The 21750-nt window shown below is 41.0% G+C and overlaps 1 protein-coding gene across 8 annotated transcripts in view; it reads right to left on the minus strand.

The window, feature by feature from the left end:
* STARD13 (StAR related lipid transfer domain containing 13) overlaps positions 1–21750 on the minus strand; it is a 312543-nt gene that overhangs the window by 262190 nt on the left and 28603 nt on the right. For 7 of the 8 annotated variants that reach the window (XM_063332552.1, XM_063332535.1, XM_063332578.1 and 4 more), the window contains one exon: positions 79–991. In XM_063332552.1, the coding sequence (XP_063188622.1) occupies positions 79–834 (756 nt within the window). In that variant the 5' untranslated portion in view covers positions 835–991. Of the gene's footprint in view, positions 1–78; positions 992–5018; positions 5235–21750 lie in introns of all 8 variants that reach the window. The other variant, XM_063332543.1, reaches the window with a different exon arrangement.

Consider the following 21750-nt stretch of genomic DNA (forward strand, 5'->3'; position numbering starts at 1 on the left):
GCAACTCCTCCTGTCACCAACCTTGAATGACACCACTTATTTAATACACACTTGGAACAAAAGAGTAGCTTGTATTACCTCCAGCTCCGTGTGTTTTTTTTCCTTGTCATGGTCCTTCAATTCCTTTTCAGAATGATCATTGAAGTCTTCTAAATGACAGACATGTTGATATTTAGTGAGTTCACGTTTAGCTTGCTTTCTTTGAGAAACATTCCTTCTATGAAGGCCATTGAAAAACGCCTCGTACAGTGGCAGTTCTGTAAACACATCATCGTCATCTCTACCATCTGCTTCTTCCTCTTCAGATGAAGAATCTTCTGCTTCTCCTGCCTCACAAATATGGAGTTTAGTATTAGCTTCATGTGATAAAAATTCAAAATCAGAAAATGTGATAGCACTTGGTTTGTGTTTTATGACTCTGATCTCATGAGTCCTTTCTGGTTCCTTGTCTGAATTTTGTCCTGAAAGGACTGGCCATTCAGTGTGCAAGGGAAGGTTTAAAGGATCTTTCTTTGGCCTGTGCCTTGCAGAACAGAGTAATTCTTCGCAAAGGTGCTTTGTCTCAGGCTGCTCAGTGGCACTGGTGCACCCTGCAGCCGTGCCAGGTTCCAAGGATGTCTCATTGTGGTCTAATAAGGATGACGCAGCCAGCAAACTCAACTCAGGTTCCAGTAAAACATTTTGAAATTCAGATGGACTTGCCTGTTTTTCTGTCTTTCTTTGGTATTCTTCATAGGTTGCTTCCTTTGGAGTCCCCAGGCACTTGGGAGATGTAAGATAAGGTGAGCCCTGTTCTTCTTCATAGATGTTAGTTTCCATTCCAGTGAGTTTCATCCATCAGAGATCAAAATGACTTCATTCTTGGTTTTCTTAAGAAACATAACTCTGCATATGTAGCCCGGAAATACCTTCTTATTTTTCCAAAACCATGATCACACAATCATTATTAATGCCTGGGCTCTCATACAAAACATCTGAATCCTCTATGCTCCTGCAAAAGAAAACAAAATTATTGTTGGTAACATGCTTGCATTGGAGTGCATCAGCAAAAGTAATCCTGAAACATGAAATTCCCCTATCAAATTTACTTATAGATCTCAAAAAATATGTGATGTATGCAGATTAAATGAACTTAAAACATGAGAACCTTGACTTGTTTACCTTAGAGACTAGGAAAGAACTGGCAAATGCAGAAATGGTTTTTAGATATTGACTTTATGTTGGTTATTGACACAATGGTTCAGAATCATTCAAAGCGATACTAGATATATGCTTGTTACTGAAACGTGCCTCTCTTCACTATATTTTTATTGTCCGTTATCTCACTGAAAACTTTTACAAGGTTCTGATAAAGCTACTAAAATGTCACAGGGAAGAGCAAGGAGCCAAAGTAATTGACAGAAAAGAAAGAAGATTTCAATATAGGTAGAATTTTCTGTGAATTGCCAGTGCAGTGCGGCACCTGTCCACTTCCAATAAATTTGCAAAGCAAAAAGAGGAGGCTAAAAATAACAGAGAGCTTCAGCGCTACATCAGAGTTGGCCGTGTCTGGTTTAAGTCAGCCTTAACTTCTGTGCTCACACCCAGGCTGTGCTCCTCCAACGCATGGGAAGAAGGCAGCAGCTGAAGAACGGATCCTGCATCGCTGAATAGCTTACATTCACCCATGTATGTCATTTACTTCTTGTGACAGATTGAATATTGATAGTATTTATTTTAATGATTGTTTCAGTACTCCATCTGTGAGAGAGCGAAGCAGAACAGAAGCTTTTCAAAATAAAAAGGGAAGCTTAAGCCTTTGATGTATGTGGCAAAGCTGTCAGTGCTGAGGAAGACATGGCAGAAGGCAGCACTGTGATTGTCAAAGTGGGAAGCGAGCAAAATAAGATGCTGGCATGTGACGTGCCTCTCACCGCCCGTGCCATAAACTGAGCAATGCACACCAGCGAGGCATATTTTCGTGCTGGTTGGCGTATATTTCAGTGTTACAGACATACGTAGGGTAATAGAAAGAATACTGTTACACACGCAGAAAATTTGGATTTACTGTATTACTTTTGCCATTTGAACTGCAGCTGTAAAAGGTGTGGGCATGCAGGTACAGACCGTTTAGGTAGCCTTCCTCTCAGCTATTGCTAGCTGTTTAAAAGTCAGACATTATTGTAAGCTGTCTAGCCTCCTGCTGGAGTCAGTGGAGAGAGAAAAGTGCTTCCAGAAGGTAAATGCTCTCACTTATCTTGGATACCTGTTTTGACATGGGATGAGTCTCCCTCCTGGCATGACTGTCTTATCCAAAACTATGGAGGATGTCTAGACAAAAAGCTTACACCGGTCACCCAGCTTTTAGAGGGACAAATAAAGGCAAGAAGAATCTCAGTCCATATCTTTGTTACACAGTAATAAGAGATTACGTTGCCTACGTGGGAGCGAGAAACCTGCTTTTGAAGCCCTCATTTTCTCAGAGGCTTTGAGTTAGCCATCCACATAGAAGTGACTTCACTTCCAGAAGTGCTGCACACCCTTGGTTCTCCCTAACGTTATGTGAACTAATTGAGCACAAGGTCTTTGAAAAAGAAAACACATTCCTACATTGGTATGGAATGATGTGAATGACTAACATTTCACGTAATATTTTGTACATTGTGGGCACAGTGAAAAAGCCTCCTGCCATTTCAGGTGAATATTATTATCTTCTGTGTTTCACTGTGAGCCGTCACCTTTATTTTCCAGTCCCTGGCACCCTGTACCCTGCAAGAAGTCATGCTGCTAGCGCCCGCCCTCCCACCATGCAAAGCCAGGTATAAGCAAAAAATGTTTGCTTATTCTAGAAGACTCCCCAAAAGGCATCAAAAGATTTTTGGCCTGGCTGCCCATACCAGCCTGCTTCCATGGGTTGTGGGTTGTGTTCAGCAACCATCGCTGCGGGTGGCTGCCCCGTTCCTCACCTATTGGTAGTTGCTGCAGGAATAGCAATGCTCAGGTCTCCAGGTCTCCGTCACAGAGCCTGTCTCCCAGCCTCACCCCATCCTATTGTCAGTCTTCCTTCTCTGGCGGAAATTACCCATCCTTGGCATTTTCCCTGGACCTTCTTTATTGCTGGCAATGTTGCCAAGCAGGCTCCGCTGTGATGACGTCTGCAGGAGTACACCTCTGTTTATAGGAAAACCTTTGCTGTATCATACCTAAAATACAGCAAAAAATGCTCCAGAATGAACTGCAGGAATTCTGCAGTAGGCAAGCATGGGATAAGTGAACTACATATTTTTTATTTCTAGTATTTTAGGATGATGCTATAGACTCCAAAACATGAATTATCGTCCCTGCAAAAATTTGTATTTTTCATTATCTCTGGATATTCCTAGCATCTAAAATCAATACCCAGCTTCTTTTAAAATTTTGCTAAGTTCTTTCTCTCAAATTAGTTTTGGTTTTTACAGGATGTGGTGTAAAGATGTAATTTTTACAGTTTAATTACAAAAGGCATGAAAGAATTCTTCTGTCTATTAGATTTGCTTATTCCATTGGACTCTTTTTTGTTTTTCCTGGGATGAGACTGGAACAGAGAAAGTATGCAAAAGCAGGCTGGTTTTGTGCAAGTAAGGCAAGAAATCTCTGAAGAGGAAGTGGTAAGAAGAGCGAGTGTGAGTTTACTCTTATTCATCCTGTGTAACATATCTCTTTACTCAATCTAGCAGTGACTGGAAAAAAAAAACCCACCACACTCTTATACAAAATATCAAATTCCATATTTTATAAAGAGTTACACATAGACATTTATAGCTCCTAAAAATGGACCATTTTTGGCAGAGCTGTGGATTTGGAAATCCTGCCCATAGCAAAATGTGTAACTCCGAGAGGTCTGAGCATTCAGAGGTAAATCTACATGTCATAAAAGGCCTGTATCAGAGCCCTGCAAAATAATATAATTCTCACCACAATTCTGAATGTATGCACTCTGAAAAATAATCATCTTTCTGGGAAAGGTCTTCAAGGCTTTATAAAGAGGGAAATGACTTTCATATGGATATGTAATTTTAAACATATACTGTAGCATTAGCTCTACTGGTAGGTGCTAGTGTAGGGAAAGATGTCAAATAATAAAAGTTTCTTGGGTGTGTAGGTGTTTTTTCCAACTAAAAAGGGAAATGTAGGGCTACCACAGCTAACAGTCCAAGCAAAACTGACTCCAAAACAGCTTAAGGAAGAGCATAAAAAAAACAGCACAGGATTTTTTTAAGCTAAAATGTGAAATGCGTATCTGGGTGTAGCAACTTCAGCTTTTTACATGCATGTGTTTAAAATTTACAACCCAAAGTTTATTTGTTTAGGAAAGTTCCTTACAAATCAGCAATAAATTAATACAGGTTTGTGATGCAGCTAGTGAAATGCTATGTAAGGAAAATTCTCATGTGTCTGCCCAGGCAACCAAAATTTGTACTGAAACTGAAGTTTTGCATAAAGATCACTTTTTAGTGATCTTTCTAAGCACGTATTAGGTTTAATCATTAAATAGGAGGATTTTACAGAGTCTTTAATATTCATAGACTCATTTCTATGTTATTGAGTCAATACAGGGAGAATTGTTTTCTGGGGCAAATGATTATGCTTTATTTCATAGGGTTACTATAACAGCAAGTCACATAAACAAACTTTTCAAACATTGCTAAAATTAGTGCATTTCAGTACCCATTATGTATTTTTGGCATTACAGAGCATGTGAACGTGTGGAATTTTCTTACTTTAAATTCAGTTTAAACTTGAACTGACATAGTAAACCAGCAAACCAAGTCCTGATCTTGCCTAGAACAGTATACCACTCATCTAAAGTAACGCGTTTTTACCCCTCAGCATCTAATACATTTGTTTCCCTTTCACAATGACTTTGCTTAATATTTCCCATTGACTTAAACAATCTTCCCCTGAAAAATTAAGCAAACAAGCCGAGAGAATGTGAGACACAGAGACTAAGAGCAAATTAGGAGATTAGGATTTTTTTTTTTTCCTGATGATAATTTTACCTGTTTTGCAAGGTAACCCCATATTTTTCAATTCAGTTAATTCCCATAAGCGTAACAACAGGAACTCAGTTAGTAGCCAACAGATCCTCCAAGCGTTGGGGCAGAACAGAAAAAGAAGCGAGCAGATCCTTAACAAAAGGCATTTCAGCTTGCTTGCTGCACGAGAACTCTGTCAACAGAGGTATGTGTGAGAATCCCTGGGGCGAAAACAGCCTTCTGCAAGCACCGGCCAAATTATTCACAGCAAAAGACAGGGAAGAAAAAAAAAAAAAAAAAAACGAGAGGGAAGGAAAAAAATAAAAAGAGAGAGTGAGAGCATGCTTCACAGGAACACCAGGCACTTCTAAAAATACAGCGTGACCTCATTCTTCACGTTATGCCAGACCTTAACATTGTGCTTTGCTTTATCACCTGGAGTACCTGGAGTCAGGTTCCCACTGCACACCCTCCAGTTTGGATGCTGTCAGGTTTTGAAAAGGTGGGCTGTGAAATGCCCTTTGATGTAGTATAAAGCCAGTATAAAGGAATACCAAAATTAGCTTTCCATGTCACTTGCAAATTCTAATCATTGTTTGCCTATGTTTCTTCAAGACCTACATTTGCTGCCAAAGCTTCTCACGTCTTCCCTTTCATATGTATTAATAGGATCACGGCTTGCAGACAGACTTCTGCATACACTGCAAAGGGTATAGTGTACGTTACTGGGCATGTGAGTTTCTAAGTGCGATTATAAATCAGTTATTTGCACATCTAGCCTGGAAAGGAAAAGGATTAATTGTCACTGGAAACACGGGGTGAGAAGACTCTGAGTTATAGTTTAATTTCGGAAGGGTTTTTCTATATTGCTTTTGATTAGAGCAAACAGCAAAAATGGAAAAGCTGCAATATCCTTCTACTCCTGTAATGGATCCTGCATGCTAGTAGTAATAGATCACATTTTTCACCTTGAGATATCCAGGCACAGATATTTGGCACAGATGCTGCCAAATCTACGTCCCTCCTGACTCATTTCAGTGAGGGAGGGAGGCGGCACTCAGATGCTGATTTCTCTTGCACCTCATGCACCTGATTGCCTTCGCTGGAGTTAAACGGTATTTTAGTCAGCAAAGAATTTGGCATATTTATGAATGACTCACTCAGCAAATGAAGCCACATCTTGAGGCAGCCGTTTTACAGGAATTACTTTATATGACAGTTTAGTGAGGCTTGTCTCGACTTAAAAGTATTTATTATCCCAGGACAGCTGTACTACCGAGCCTGTCCTTTAGCTTCGCCGTGTCTGTCCCCACCTCCGCTGTGACAGAAGCTCATTTTACATTGCCAAGGAAAGTAAAATATCTTCTCAGATGCAATTAACTACAATGATAAAGAGACACTTTGCTAATTTAACTGCGCATACATTCACGTTTGTCTTAGGTGCAACTGTTGGTCACAGATGTGCTGTTTTCCAACAACCATCTTAACTAACGCAGCTATGTCAGCTATTTATTTACAGCTGGACCTACCTGCAATATATAGGAAGGAAAGGCTCAGCTCCAGGAGGAACCATTGACACATTTCATGCTATTAGCTGAGCCTGAGCTTGAGTTTAATCCAGCCGAGGTTCTAACACCCTGCCAGTGTGATGACTCAGTTGCGCTTCAGTCTAAAACAGCATTCTCAACAGCACTGTCATTGTCACTTTACCACCATGTGGGAACAGTGGTTTAGTTGCAAATAAGGTGAGAAAATACCCTCTGTAATAGAACTGTGGCCATTTCTAAGAACTTAGATCCATGGGCAGTGTTGAGTCCTTGTTAGTTTACATAAAGTGGGCCTTGACTTTGCAAATCCTTCTGCCCCGTGCAGCCCATGAGTAGCGTGGTTACCATCCTGGGAGAAATCAAACAGCAGGAATGTGTGAGCACCAGTAAAGCGAAGGACTAGACATGGTTCTTAAGACTTGGAAAAGTCTGATACCTCTTGCATACCTGATTACATCCTCTCAAAAGAAGGTATCGAAAAAGAGGCAGGTATGAATGGAGAACTGAAGGCGTATGTCTTTCAGCATGTCTCTGAGAACGTGATTGAAGTATCTTTAAAGAATAAGATCTGGCTTGCCTTCTGCCATAAGGCTTCTTTTAGCATTGCATTCAATGTATTGCTTTTGTATTCCCTGTTCTGCCTCATGTATTTTGTCTTGCATGTATGAAATGCAGCATCAAGCTCCTGATGAGATATTGGCCGGAGGCTGTTTGACTATATGCTTTTAGAAGGCAATTTGGAGTGATTTAAGATTACACTCTGGGCTACTTGAGAAATTAAACCTGATGTGAAGTTGCTGAAAATCAAAATACTCACAGGAAAGAAGGGGTGAAAGGGGTGTGTGTCTGCATGTGCATTTATCTAAAATCTGCGGTATTAAATGAAAACAGGAATTTTGTTATATATTGCGCTAGAATACTTTGGCTTTGTTTTTATATGAACGGTGCAATCAACATGAAACAGGAAGAGCAGCCAGTCACACACAGACACTGTTCATAAACACAGGCCCCCAAAAGAACCAACACCTAATAAATATTTTTAAAATAACACTGGATAAACCACATAGAAAAAAAAAAAAAAACAAAAAACGAAGTCTGTCTCCATTTAGGTTGAGGATCTTGGCATTGCTAAGATCGCAGCTCTTCATCTAAGCAGCCAGTCCAAACCAAAGTCAGGAAACAGGCTTTCTGCAAGCAAAGACACACAGGTTTGAGCTGCCTTTCCCTCCAGTTTAAATACTACCACTGTTTCTTCAGCCTGGAAAGTGAATTCCATTACATATATCCGAGGGACGCTCAATGGACTGGTTGGAAATTAATCTTCATTTTGCACAAGAGGAAAGAGGCTGCAAGAAACAATTTTCTCCTATTGGAGGATATCTATAGTAAGATGGACGGCTTAAGGGTCATAGTCACATCTTTACCTTTTTTTTCAAGCTCATGAAGACCACTTCGGGTGGCTTCTAAAACTGCATTCATCCCTCTCAGAAATCTCTGCTGAACCTGTGACAGTCACCAGCAGCCAAAGACACTGGACAAAGGCAGTTGTTTTGGCGCTTCACAGGGGCAGAGACTGGTATAGATCTGTGTTTAACTGAATGGTTCTTAATTCCTTAAAAAGGAAAGAAATTAAGTTCTTTAAAGTTATTTCCTTCTTTGAAAAAAGAAAACATATCATTGCCTCGGGTGCCCTCATAAGAAGCTATCATTTCGTATTAATTTCACTTATAATCATTATTATCCACTGTCTGCATATAAGGAATTGCATGCTTGTGTCTACTGTAACCACACACAGTAGAAGAGACGTAAACAGGAATCAAAGTTTCTTTATCACACAAAGCCATGTCCTAATCACATCTCATCTTCTATCAATAAAAATTCTTTTGTTTGATTTACTAATTGTCACAGAGAACAGAAGAGAGAGAGGCTTCAACGGGCATCGTGACTGAAGCTCAGCACTTGTTTTAGTAGGCTGAACTCTTCTTGCTAATTCTGTTTATAGAGCAGCTGCGTTTCATTAGAAATGTCCATCTTTTCCCCCCTGAACTGGGCTCTCTTAAACAGGGATAAACCAATGATCTTAACCAAACCACCACCCCCTCAAGACCTTGATTTTCCCAGAATCTATTAAATTCCCCCAAGAGCTCCAACAGCCTTCAGTAACTCTTTGGTGCCCTGCTTTTACTTCAAGCTTCCTTCATATCAGCAAGATAAATTTAAAGTCCTCATCCTACTCTTCAAAGTTGTTTTGGTGCCTTTGACTCTTCTTGCAGCTCCCTCTGTCCTTGCATTCTGTGGCCGTCCCCTCCGCAGGGGTGAAAGCCCGGCACCGGGGCAGAGGCTTCACGCCAGCTTGCCAAGATCTACTGCGCTCAGCTCATGAGAAACCACAATAAAAATAAATCTCTCCTGCCGTCTTCTGAGCAAAGTATAAACATAAAGAATAACTCACAGGACGCTGGTGTTTGGGATAAGAACAGGCTCAGGCATCTGCAGAAATTCCCAGCTACTCTGAAACCGGCCAGCCTGGGGAGCTGGAAGCAGCTGGACCATGGTAGCTACTGAACCCTGCACAAGTTTATTAATCCTGCTTATTGGGCTCTTTCTGATACCTAAACCAGCTCACTGAATATCTGAAGGAAAAATAGAGAAAAATTCAGTTGCTTAAACGTAGGCTTCTAGTGCCCTGTGAGTCATCCTGGACTGCCCCCAGCTCCAAGAGGTGTGAATCTCCTCCAAGTCCTTTGACATATCTCCTGTGTGGGTATTGTAGGTTGGCAGGGTATCTCAAAGGGCACAGGTAGGCACTTGTTCAGGCAAATGAATTGTACCTTCTGTTTACCTACTAGGCTATTCAAAGAATTTAACTTCAGGCACCTAACTTTGGTGACTAATTTAGGATTCTTCGGTAAGAGCCTCAACCTCTCCTTTGCCTATATAAAAAGCCTACGTTCTTAATGTACGCACCTAAATTCGGCTGGCATAAGTACTGTATAACTTCCAAAAAAAGAGAAAAAAACCCAAACACTTATGAGTCTTCTAGTTAAGCAAAGAAGCTCCTGTAGGAAGCCAAATTGATCAAAATTGCCAGCAGCTCTCTGGTGTGTAAGGACCTGTATCTGTGCTGCAGTACATTATTACGGAAAGTTTCAAGGCTAAATCAGAACATACTCAGAAAACAAACAAGAACAAGCGCTTTAGTGCCATGTGTATTAAATCAGTTTGTGGCATTTCGGCTCCCCGGGTTTGTACCCCTATCAGTCTTTCAAAGTTTCTGCAGTGTTTTGGCAACACGCTACATTTCTCAGTTGGAATACGCTACTTAATGCAAGACTGGTAAACAGCTTGAATAGGCAGGGCTTTGATTTATGAACTGCATCAATATGGTAATGAGGATGTTGGCTGGGCAATTAGTCTTAAATTGTATAAGCTCACACTAGCTCTTATTATGAGTACAAAGGTTTGTCAGAACACCTCTGAGTTCAGTATTTCAGAATCCTCTAGTGCCTTTATACCTATTAGACCAGAACTGTTGCAAATTAAAACCTCTGCTACACCTTCTGAATCTAATATCACTAAACCATTTGTATGAAAATATCAGCAGTAAATAGATGCATCCATTAAAACACTACTTTGCATGCTGTTGTTTGTGGGGGTTTTTTTCAGTCCAAGATGGGCTTTGGACTCCAGCAATGTCTTTATCACCCTCTCTAATCAGTGTCTGTAATGAATGCTAAAGAAATGGTGACCCCCGCAATAAACACCTATTACTACAAAGGCAATGCTGGAGGGCAGACTCCTCCTCTCAAGACCTGCTGTGTGCATGAGATATAAATGGCAGCAGGGGAGGACCGTGTCAGCCTCGATGAAGATAAGTTATTTCGGCGGGAGCAAAAGTTATTTTGGGGGAACCTCCTGTGATCCCTATCTGTATGCGCGATAAGGCCAAGGCGGATCCTGCTCAATCAGTTTTGGTCAAGAAATATTTTTTGGTGGAAGAACTGTTCCCTCAAAACCAGCATATTTTTGATGGCTGGCCCAATGCATTTTTGTTTAATCTGAAAAAAAAAAATATTCATTTATTTTGAGGGATATTTACTCCTTTTTTTTTAATCTATCTAATTTTCCAGAGCTTTCAAAAGAAAGAAGTGTTCAAATATGAAGTGTTCAGATGAGAATTTCAGTATTTTCAACCCTTCTATCTCTTGCTTCCCCATGTGATTTTTGGTTTTTTTTTTTTGTATTATTAAGTATTCAGTTAATTTGACAGAGATTCACAGTTCTTTTGAATTCTTCTTTTTTAGGACAAATTTATGGGGGTTTTGCCCAATTATACCAGGCCAAGTCAAAACACCCAGCAATACTCTAGTGACAGCTGCTATAGAGGTGTCCAAAGTTCTATTTATGTACAGAAGGAAGTGTTTCTTAAGCCAAGGTGCATATTTGAGGCCTGAATAGCTATTTTGAACAAATTCCCTGTTTGCCTTTCTGTTTTCAGTCATTTCTTCTCCTCCCTTTTGAGATCTTCCAATAATTAGTTACACTCATCTGTTTTCCAGTTTCAGTTGTTAAATTCCAGATTTCTACTTACTGAGATTTCTTGTTGTGTTTGCTAAATTAGAGAGACTTATGGTATCGGATGACCTTTTTTCCCGTAGAAGGGGTCTTTCTAGACTTTTTATCAAATAACAGCTCTCCTTTTTGGATAAACCCAAACAACTGAACATTTCGAATGGTGTAACAAATGTAGTCTAAAAGTATCTAAATCAGCTTTGAGCTTACTACGCTCGGTCTGAAAAATAATAAAGCAGTGGAGCTGAGGCATACTGCTGTGATGCGCCTTGTTTGTGCTATCCAAAGAGATCCAAAGAGACATTTACATGGCACCTGCAATAAATGTACGCCAAGTTCAGAGGTCATTTTTGAAGCTCTTGTCTGGACCCTCCATAAGTTTGTTTTCTTATAGCATAAATTTCTTCTGTGAGCCTTCCTCAGTTTTTTTTTTCTATCTGTGACGCCTTACCTCTATGCAGAATAAAAATGCTTTGGGCATTTCCATGTGACTTTGTGGAATGAAGCAGCAAATAATGACCCCCATCATGAAAAACTGTTCAATCCACTAGTTGATGCTACTAGAAATTGTAAAGGGTCTATTATACCTGAAGCATAGTCTACAAATGACGAATGGGCTGGATATTTTCTTCCGGAAAGAAATTTGAAGTAGAGAAAAATATCTGAAACTTTCAGTTTATGCAGACTAAAAGGTATATGAAGCAAAAATGCAGGAACTTCTTAAGTTTTTCTAGCTTTTTTCTCCTACATAAACCACTTCTTTACAACCTTTAATAAATAAAAACAAAAGATAAGTAGAAATCTTAATCAAAGGCGATGTCCATTGCCTGGCAGGATGAAGCTCACACAGAACATGAAATTCAATTAATCTGATTCCCATGGAAACACAGTGTTGGTGCAAACTCCATTATAGAGCCCTTTAAACAAGCAGAACGGTTATTTCCAGGTTCTACAAGCATTCAATCAAATGGTCAACACCCTCTTCTCTCTAGGCAAGGGCCTCTGCAGCTCTATTCAAATATATTAACCTCTGAGATAGATGGTGTCTTTCATCCTCTCTTTTTAAGTACAAAGTGTGGTGTGTTAATGTAAGATATTTTCTTTCCTTCAGAGTGCTGCAGATGAGTCATTAATTCAGATATCAGAGGAGCAAAATTAGCCAGTTTTCTCCCTTGAGACAAGAAAAAAAAACCAACAGTTGCCTTGACTGAGTTTTATAAGTGCCAGAGATTCAGTTTTGGTCTTCATTCATTAAAATTGCCAGTGTGCTCATTTGTGCACGTTACACATTCTTTTATAGAGATTCTGTTATGGGTCAGGATGTCTGCACCGTCACAGGATGAGTTAAAGATCTGTCAGCAAATTGGTTTTTCATGAGTATAAAACTCCGTCACTGTAGATCATACCAGCGCAAAATGTTGGCGTATGTTTGTCATGCTAGATATAGAATCTTTTTTTTAACAACGAGGAATAATCACCACATTGGTAATTCTTAGTTAAAAAGCAGAAAAACAAGTAAATATGTGTAGTTGACAGTTTCACTAGCTTTCTGGTCAGACAAATGGTAGAACAAATGCTCTCAGTTTGTGCTCTCGGTGCCTTCCTACCCTGATGCTCCATATAGTTTAAGTTGTTGATACTTTCATCACAAAATATCTTGAGAGGGCTCATCTTCAAAAAGCCATGGGCCTCTCCTTTTGAAAAATATCAGCCTCTCCAAAGGCATCATTTGTGCAACGATAAACTTTCTGATTTCAAAACACCAGACGCTCTTTGGCTGTTTTTTTTTTCAAACCTGTTTTACTCCCCGCTTCTCTTAAGAGAAGCTTAAAAATTGTAAGAGGCTGTAACTAATGCAAACCTTGGCTCCTTGAGCCAAAGCGACGACAGGGCAAAGCAGCCGTATGAAATATGGACTTCCCTCTACACCTCAGCCAGGCATAAACCGCAAACCACCCGCGCCGGGGAGAGCGGCAGGGACAAGAAAGGAGCGATGTCAGGGCACGCAGAGAAGAAAGGGCACGCACTGCTGACAGGTTTCTCGCTGCCACCTCCCTCTTTCTTTAAACCCCAGCAAACGAACATCGCCTGTGCTTTTTTGGTGGTGGGGGAACATGTAAGTGGTCTTGTTCGTCTTTCGTCACCACCAGCTGTGTGAACACATGGCAGTGCCTGCGGCCACAAAGGCTCTCTGTATTATTAGCCATGGGGCTGCGCTGCTTCAGTTGAGCCCCGCTTTGCAAGGCGATGCCCACAAACAGTGAAAAGTGGAGCTACTCTCAGGCTTTCTCGGGAAAAATAGAGCCCTGTGTAGAAAACAAAGCAAAGGATGTGGGGTAAGTGGGAAATTGGCTGTGCTACTTCTCCAAAACTTACATGGAACAACCATGTGCTGAGCTCAGGAAATAGGTTGAATGAGAAGAAATAAATGGGAAAATGAGGATTTGTATTTATTTAAAATTTCTGTCGCTCCAGCAGATGAAAATTAACTACCTTGGTCAGGGGCGGGTTGTATATAGATATAGAGAAAATTATAACACCTCCCTGCAATTGCACGTATTCACAACTTAATGTAGTTATTAGCCTCTTTCTATCTGATTTTAACCTATTATTTTTATGGTCTAAAACCCCAAAACCCCATACACTGAGGGAATATTGGCACGTATGCAAATGCTCAGACAAGATCTGTCTTTATTAGAGAGTCTGGGCTGTACTCCGCACGTTTGTTACAGTGCACTGCTGCCAACAGCCCTTTAAATCATTGGGAGGGCTGTCGTGATGTTAGGTTCCTAGGAGTTCCCGTTGCAGTGAGACACTGACAAATACGAGACTGAGAGTTGCCTACACACCTTCATCTTGTTCCCACTGAAAATGTGTGTTGTAGTATCATTTTTAATTACACAGTCCTGCAGTTTTGTAGCCTGTGGTTTCCCGCGTCATCCTGCACATGAGACAGGTGACGAACAAGGTGTCAATGTGGGAAGGGCCATGGTAAAAACAAGACCTACTCATTTTTGACTATGTGCTGTGATAAGTAATTACTGTTGTTTTAGCATGCTTCTGTGTGAGTTATTTATTTGTATTTGTGTAATTGTGCAAGAGGCTATGTTTCCCTTTAATTTCAATACAGTACCTACCTGGCGGTGTCACATTTTTAGTGAATTCTTCTCATACGTAAGCTTCAGTTAAGTAAAGAAATATTAACTTACATAAACAATTCCAAAGATATTTGAAAGTACCCTAAACAAACACCATACCAGTGAGGGTACAGGCAAGCAAAAGGTTTTTATGAGATTCTACCTGAGATATTGCTGAGTTTCGTTTTCTCAGAGCAAGATGAGGAGTTCCAGTGAGTTTACCTGCTGTGGGTTTACTGCTACAAAGTTCCCTCACCACTCTCCATTTATCTATACAACACAGAAATGTAGGAAAACGGCAATGCCCACCATTGATTTGCACCAACCCACCTCCAGGCTGAAGATGGTGTCAGTGTTCTGGGTGCCCACAATAACTCTTCCAGTTGTGAACCTCCACTTACGCAATTAAGATAAAACGCTGGCATACTAACTTCCAGGATTTGCTTTGAGAGGGTTTTTACATGGTGGTGTCAGGCAAATACTGTATATGGAAGCAACACTTCAGAGACAGTTTCAATGCACCTATAGAAATGGCCACCATACTGAGTAGGTGTATTTTAAGGGGTAACGGATATTGAAAAGACGGTTGGGAAGGTTCCCTCAAATGTATGTACTTCTTGCACAGCTGGCAGTGGCAAATAGTTATATACTGCCCAATCTAAATGCTCTTTATCAAACACCACGTGGTCTCAAATTAACATTTGTGCGGCAGGATTTCTGTTTACTCTGACGGGTACTTGACCAGGTAATTAAAGAAATAAAATTATGCCAATTCCAAGATTTTCCAAATTGTCCTTTTCCATTTGCTTCAAGGAGCCTTTATAGCTTTATTTTGTGCAGCATCTTCCATATGGGGTGTGCTCCATTAGTGCATACTTGAGGAGCTTACCCTACACAGAAGACAGACAACTGAGGGTAAGCAGTCACATATTTGCATGCCTGTCGTTACAAATTCAGCAATGCCTCTCACTCTGTAACAGCTAGCATGACTCTTAGGAATTTCTAAACACTAGGTACGCTGACATTTAACCAGGAACAGTGGCTGAGGCTGAAACAAGTGCATGCGATTTTTTTCCCCTCCCAAAAGGTACGTGACAAATCACCCCCCGTAGAAGTGCAGAGGAGCTTAGGAATCCCTTGCAGGAGCACCTGACAGACAGAAGTGTCTCTGGCCTGGGGACCTGGCTGGGTCGGCAGAGATAAACTGACCACTGGTGATGCAGGGAGAGAAGGCAAACACCTTCAGAAGCCAAATTCTGGGTGAAAGATGGGCATTGTATGCTAGGTGTGCTGTAAAAAATGAGTGTTCTTTGGAATTAAAACAACTGGCGATTTTCCAGCGTGCTGTTTTTGAAGCCGCCTCTTTGGCTCCTGCGCATCTGCCTCGATGTTCTTCACCCTCTCACCCAGGCTAAAAACCTTTCAAATTGAAAACGTTGCCTCTAGAAATTCAGCAAATCTAAAAATATCGATCTTGCAGAGTAAGTTCAAGTAGCCTGCTACATTGAAACGAACATCTGGTTTTAGAGCTTAATTTATGCTGTTGTTTCTTCTGATATTTGCTAAACATTAGCTTTCCCTCTCTTGCAATGTTGTTTTTCTACAAGTTGGAGCACTGTAGACATTACAGGTAGGCATATACAGAATACTGGAAGGGACTGAGATCTATAAACATTACTGGGCTGAAGGTATCACCGCTTAGTATCTAACATGGTTAGCTGAAGTGGGAATTGCAACTGCCTCCCTGCTACCAAAGTAATTTCACACCTTGAGAATAAAATACAGTTTTAAAAGGATTGTTGGGAGACATTATTCAGTAACACACCTCTCAACTTATCAAAAACTTCTGTTTCATAGGCTAGTAGAAGATACTGAGCCATAGGATTTGTATACCTTTTCCATCCTTTGCAGCCTCTGGAAAGTTTTTTCCTGTACGATCACCATTATTAAGCTATACTTGTCTACCCTACCCCTTCCTAACAGTTAGCAATAATCGTCTCTGCTCAAAGGAAGGGTAAAGGCCAGAAAGGTGAATGGCAGAAAGGGTTATGGCAGTAAGAGATGTGACAAGATGCCTGTCTGCTACAGGGGTATGAAAATTCAGGGGGTCAGAATAAAAGAGAGAGAGGTTGAAACATAAAAAGAACTAATTCCAAGCTCTTCCCATGTCACCCCCAATAAAATTTAGTTGTTCAGCTCCATCTGCCCAAGGCTTATCCTCTGCCAGAGGTTTCTCTGACAGTCCTTAGGACCCTATTCCCACTTATTTCCCCCTCCGCACTCCCTGCATGCCCATTTGTCCTACCTGTGCCAAGCCCCTTGGCACTCCTGATGCTCCCCTTCTCTCGGTGGATGCTCTGCAGTGAACAATACCTTGCAAGCAGGAATAGGACTGTCCTCGTAGCCTTGGCTGGGCCGGCGGGAGAGAGCTGCCCCACTCTGGGGTCCGTGACCTGCCTCTCTGGGGGCAGCCTGCAGGCAGGGAGGAGGGAGCCAGGGTAGCTCTGCCTTCTGGCAAGCCCAGGCAGCTCTGCCTCTTGGCAAGCTGAGCTGTCTGACCCTGGTGGTGCCTCCAGTACATGAACAATGCATCTGGAATTAGGACTTTTGTGTCTCTATCTTGACGTGTAAAGTGAGGACAAAGATTAAAGGAAAAGACCTGAGGAGCAGAACTGTCTGCTCTTGAGAGAGAATTGTCTCCCTCTTGAGGGAGAGGGATTTGGGGAGGGCTCTCACAGACTGAAAGGAAGGCTCGTTTTCCCAGAGAGCTGGAAATGCTTTAGATGTAGGGTGAAGGATGATTTTTTTGCGCTATACTTTACTTTGAGTGATCTGACTGACACCTTACTGGCACTGGGCAGAGAACAGGTGAGCTCATACTCGGTACTTACATATGGAGTCATAACTCAGCCCATCTTAGAAAGACTTTGAGTCTCAGTGTCAGAAATAAACTGCAAAAAATAAATAAGTGGAAGCAAGGAGCAGGGCCTGGGACTCTCTTCCTAGGGAAGTTCCTCTCACAAGAGGCCAAGGACCCCAGAACCATCTTGCTTGCCAGCTTTTGCCCTATAAATCTAATGTCCCTTTCAGGGGGGTGTTTGGTGCTGGCAGAACTGTGCCGTGCCAGATTATGTTGCAGCCTGGTGGCTGAGATGGACTTTGCTGGAAAGTTGGAGCAGTGTTTCAGATTGAGGGTCTAGAAAGCGAATTTTCCAGCTCCTGGGCAATTGATGAGAAGCCTCTTCTGCTGCTGCCATTAGAGCATCATCTCTTCTGGGTTAATAGACCCACCTGCCATAAATGCCACTAAGCAGAAAATCTGTTCCCATGAAAAAGTCCTGGTTTACAGGCTGGGGTGCTAAGCAGAGGTCACCATGAGGGTCTTGCCACAGGATGGGTCAGGAGGGTGTGGAGGAGAACGCAACACCCCAAGCTCCCACGCTTTTACAGGACTGAGAGCAGGCTAAAGTGCTGGTTGCTGCTGGTCTCCAGTCTATTTGCTAGCCAGGTCTGAGTTTCCATAGCAGGCAAGCCAGCAGATCCATTTTTAGACTTAAACCACAATGGAAGCCAACATATAGGCAGCACTGGTAAACCTGGGGGGTCAAAAGGAAGGATATGTAGAAGCTGAGTTTCGCAGTGTGGATACAAGCACAATAAAAAGATACTGCATCTGGCAAGGAAGAAACTGCAGAAAAAGATCAAGACAGTAACAGTAAATAACTCCACAACCTAGTTAAATCACTGAATTTCAGTACTAACAGCTAAAACGTAGTGAGATAAAAATAGAAAAGAAAAAAAGTCATCTTAAAGCAAAAATTCAGAAATGAAGACATGATGCAAAGATGACTCACAAGCAGCACTTTGGATTTAGCTGGCATGCATAGGGAGCTCCCCTATTAAAGGGAGCTAAGAATTTGTCAATGCCAGAGGGCTGTTACAACAGAAGAGTTGCTTTAGCCCCAAAATGGTGTTTTCTAACAATGCTCTGCCTCCTGATAAGGGAAGACCAAAGCTGACTCAGAGAACTCTGAGCTGGGACTCTGCCCAGAGGAATAATATGAATCATCTAAACCACTCTTACAGCTCCCTCTGTCAATTTACTAAAAGCATCATATCTGCAGTTGGATCTGTGGTTTAGAAAATGTGGCCTAAGGTGGGATTTTTTTTGCCACTATGTCAATACCTTACAAGATCCAGAATGTGTTTAATAGTAGGTTGATGGGGATTAAAAAATATCACTAGAATTCTCAAAATATAATTCCTGCTTTCTCGGGATAACATCTCACAGAAAGACAGGCTTCAAAAAACATGATTTTAAAGTGATGAAATCTCTGCTTCTTCACTGCCTCTTTCCGTGACTCCTCCTTTGACTCAAAGGAGTTATGCCATTATAAAAAAATGTTATTTATGTTGTGGAAGGGCCAGGGAGCCATATAAAGCATCAGTTCTTTACTGTGTGAAGTGCAGTAAATTCATAGGAACGAGTCCCCGCTCAAGGAACTCGCAGCCTATACCTCTGAACATGACACGACACAAATAACTATGGAAAGCACAAATAACCGTACAGGAGGTGGATCGTGATGAGCATATATAAACACAAATATTGGCCAGTCAGCCCCCAGAGCCTCATGAGGCTGCTTGAAGCCTGTAGAAATACAGATGCATCACACACTGCTAATTTCACAGGCACGTCAGGGATCATTTTTAAAAAGCACTAAAAAGCATTTTTTAAAAGCATAAAAGCCTTACTGAGTTGTGCCTCAGCACTAAAAAGACATTAGGGTGTCGTGGGGGTTTTGGCCACCCGAAATTCAGGTGGAATCAAGAAGCAAAGGACAATTAAGAAATATAAGTGAAAATATTTTCAGGGGTCTTGTTGGAAGACCACTTAGCAAGTTGCTGGTCTTCCGCTTTCTATATGGAAGTTGGACTCAGGGAAGATTAGAATTGTTTTACTCATCCAGACTACTTCAGCCATCTACAGTAAGTATTTTTAAAGTGTTGATAGGTCAGTGCAACCCCACACTTTTCTGTTGTATGTTTAGTATAATTATTTCTTCTAAGTGGACTTTCAGTCTATTTTGAAGATTAATGAACCATTTATTCTCAGACAGAAAGTAATTAAAACCCATGCATTCAAATGACAATAATTCCAGCTACTCGAGACCATTTTCCACATTTGTTCCTCTTTCACAAGATTCCATAAAGTACTTAAAAAAAAAAAATCTATCACAATTACGGGGGAAAACCATCTACAAGAGAAGAGAGATGTGTATATAATTTTAGAACATTTTGCACCTTAGAACGTCTGGAATTAAATTTTACATCAAATTTAAAGGCTTCTGTATTTTACCTTTCATCTTAAGTAATACGTTACTAGAAACAAGATTGATTTTTACCTGCAGAGCATTTTGTGAAGTAATTCTCAGTCGGTCACCACGTTTACTCTTTAAAAAAAAAAAACAATCCTAGAAAACTGCTCTCCAGAGAGATGCAATTTGTTTTGGCAAAATAAGTCCTCAACAAACTTATTTTCCTAGCATAACATAAAGCAATTTCTTGAGTGAAATAAGCGATACGGGCAAAGGGAACTGTTTGCTGCGATAACTGAATCTAGAATTTCTTCCATGAGAAATGTCTTGGTCAGAGATGTGATTCTCCTCCATTAGCCACTCTGTTCTTGTTTAATGGAGTTATTAAAGACAGTTCTTCAGAGGATACCACACCAAAGAGCAGCAACAACAACAACAACAACAAAGGATTAAACCCAGTAGGTGGTTTGCTCCCAATGACTGGCTGAATCAGAGCAAAACAGATTGCTGAGGTGTGTCTTCTTCTGAGGCTCACACAGTCTTGGTTTGGCATGTTTACGGCTGTGTCATCTAGTTGTATTTTGTTAAAGTTGATTCATAGAACTAGATCATATAGATATATCATCTAATAAAGCAAAGCACGGCAGTACTCTGAACTTTCTGTAAAAAATGTCACTGCTGCATTATTCATTTTATTGACTAGTGCACCCAGGCAATTAACCAATCTGAACTGCAAAATAAAATTGAAAGTGTTAGGGTTTTTAGTATAGCTGGAAGACTCAACTGAGGCAAGATGTCAGGAGATGGGATGGAAGCAAAACTAAAGCTCCTCAAAGACGCTTTGTTTAAAAAATGGTTCTTTTCATTAAACTGTGTGCAAAATGATTTCCCACCAAAAAAAATCACCTATTTTGAAGTAGAAAAAATGTAGAAGTGTTAAAAGTAAGTTTATGTTTGTGTACCACTACTCTGACATGCTGTAGTATGACGTTATAATAGATCAAATACTCTAGCTCTTCTTTTATTTCTGAATTAGTTTAGGGAAGCATTTTATGTGCATTAATAAAATGCCTTTTCTAAAATAACAGAAAATATTTTGAAACTATAGAAAAAAATAGTTTTTCATATGAATTCTTCCAGGAATCCCTGGTTTGAAGAAATTAACAGAGCTGTTTCTATCCTGAGCTGCAGTGAAATATATTTTAAAATGCTAAAAAATCTTACAGGATATAAACTATGATTTCTGCTATGCACCTGTCCAAACCCTAGAGAAAATAGTCTCCGCTCTAGAGAAGTCACATGAATTGGCAAAATTGAATAAGAAGGATTATTAACCTTATTTTAAAGATCATTATGTCTGTCATAGATACTGGTCTGAAGATATACAGATGAAAAAAACTGAAGCTAGTAGAAGACAGCCTCAGTTTTACTTACTGAAGCTGCTTTGGGACAGAAATGGCAAGGAAAGCCCTGGAGAAGAAAAATTGTGGCACAAGAAGATAATTGTGGGTACAATTCTGGCAACTGCGATGATAAATTTTTCATAAAGTTGCAACCATAACTTGTGAAAGGACCCCAGAAGCCCAACCAGTCGCCCAAGACTTACTCTATAGTCCAGTCTTAGGAACAGGGCCCATTAGGCACAGTCCACGTGACCAGTTTTCAATGTTTTCCTCAAAATGAGATGCATGTTAGAAGAGTCTGTCACTCTCCAGGGACAGCAGAAGGAGCATAGTATGACATGGCCTAGGTTACCTTTGCTGCCCGGATGAATGTCACCAGGACTATCCAGGCCAAAAACCACACATTCAACCAGGAGACACCCAAAGCAATCTCCTGGGAGAGTCTGGTTTATCTAGGAGCATCTCCATTGCTAGAGGGGACCAGCACAGCGCTCTGACATGCTATGGGAAGCTATCAAAGTCTCAGTACTTCAGCAGGGACCATTGAAGGACGTAGCGGTTCTAGGCATGTCCCATCCCCAATTAGTCTACAGGTGCTATAGACTTGGGATTAGTCTGTCTAACTGGTTAATAGGAAGTTTCACAGAATCACAGAATGGTCGGGGTTGGAAGGGACCTCTGGAGATCATCTAGTCCAACCCCCCTGCCAGAGCAGGGTCACCCAGAGCAGGTTGCACAGGAATGCATCCAGGTGGGTTTTGAATGTCTCCAGAGACGGAGAC

Source organism: Chroicocephalus ridibundus, chromosome 1, assembly GCF_963924245.1.
Source record: "Chroicocephalus ridibundus chromosome 1, bChrRid1.1, whole genome shotgun sequence".
NCBI lineage: Eukaryota > Metazoa > Chordata > Aves > Charadriiformes > Laridae > Chroicocephalus > Chroicocephalus ridibundus.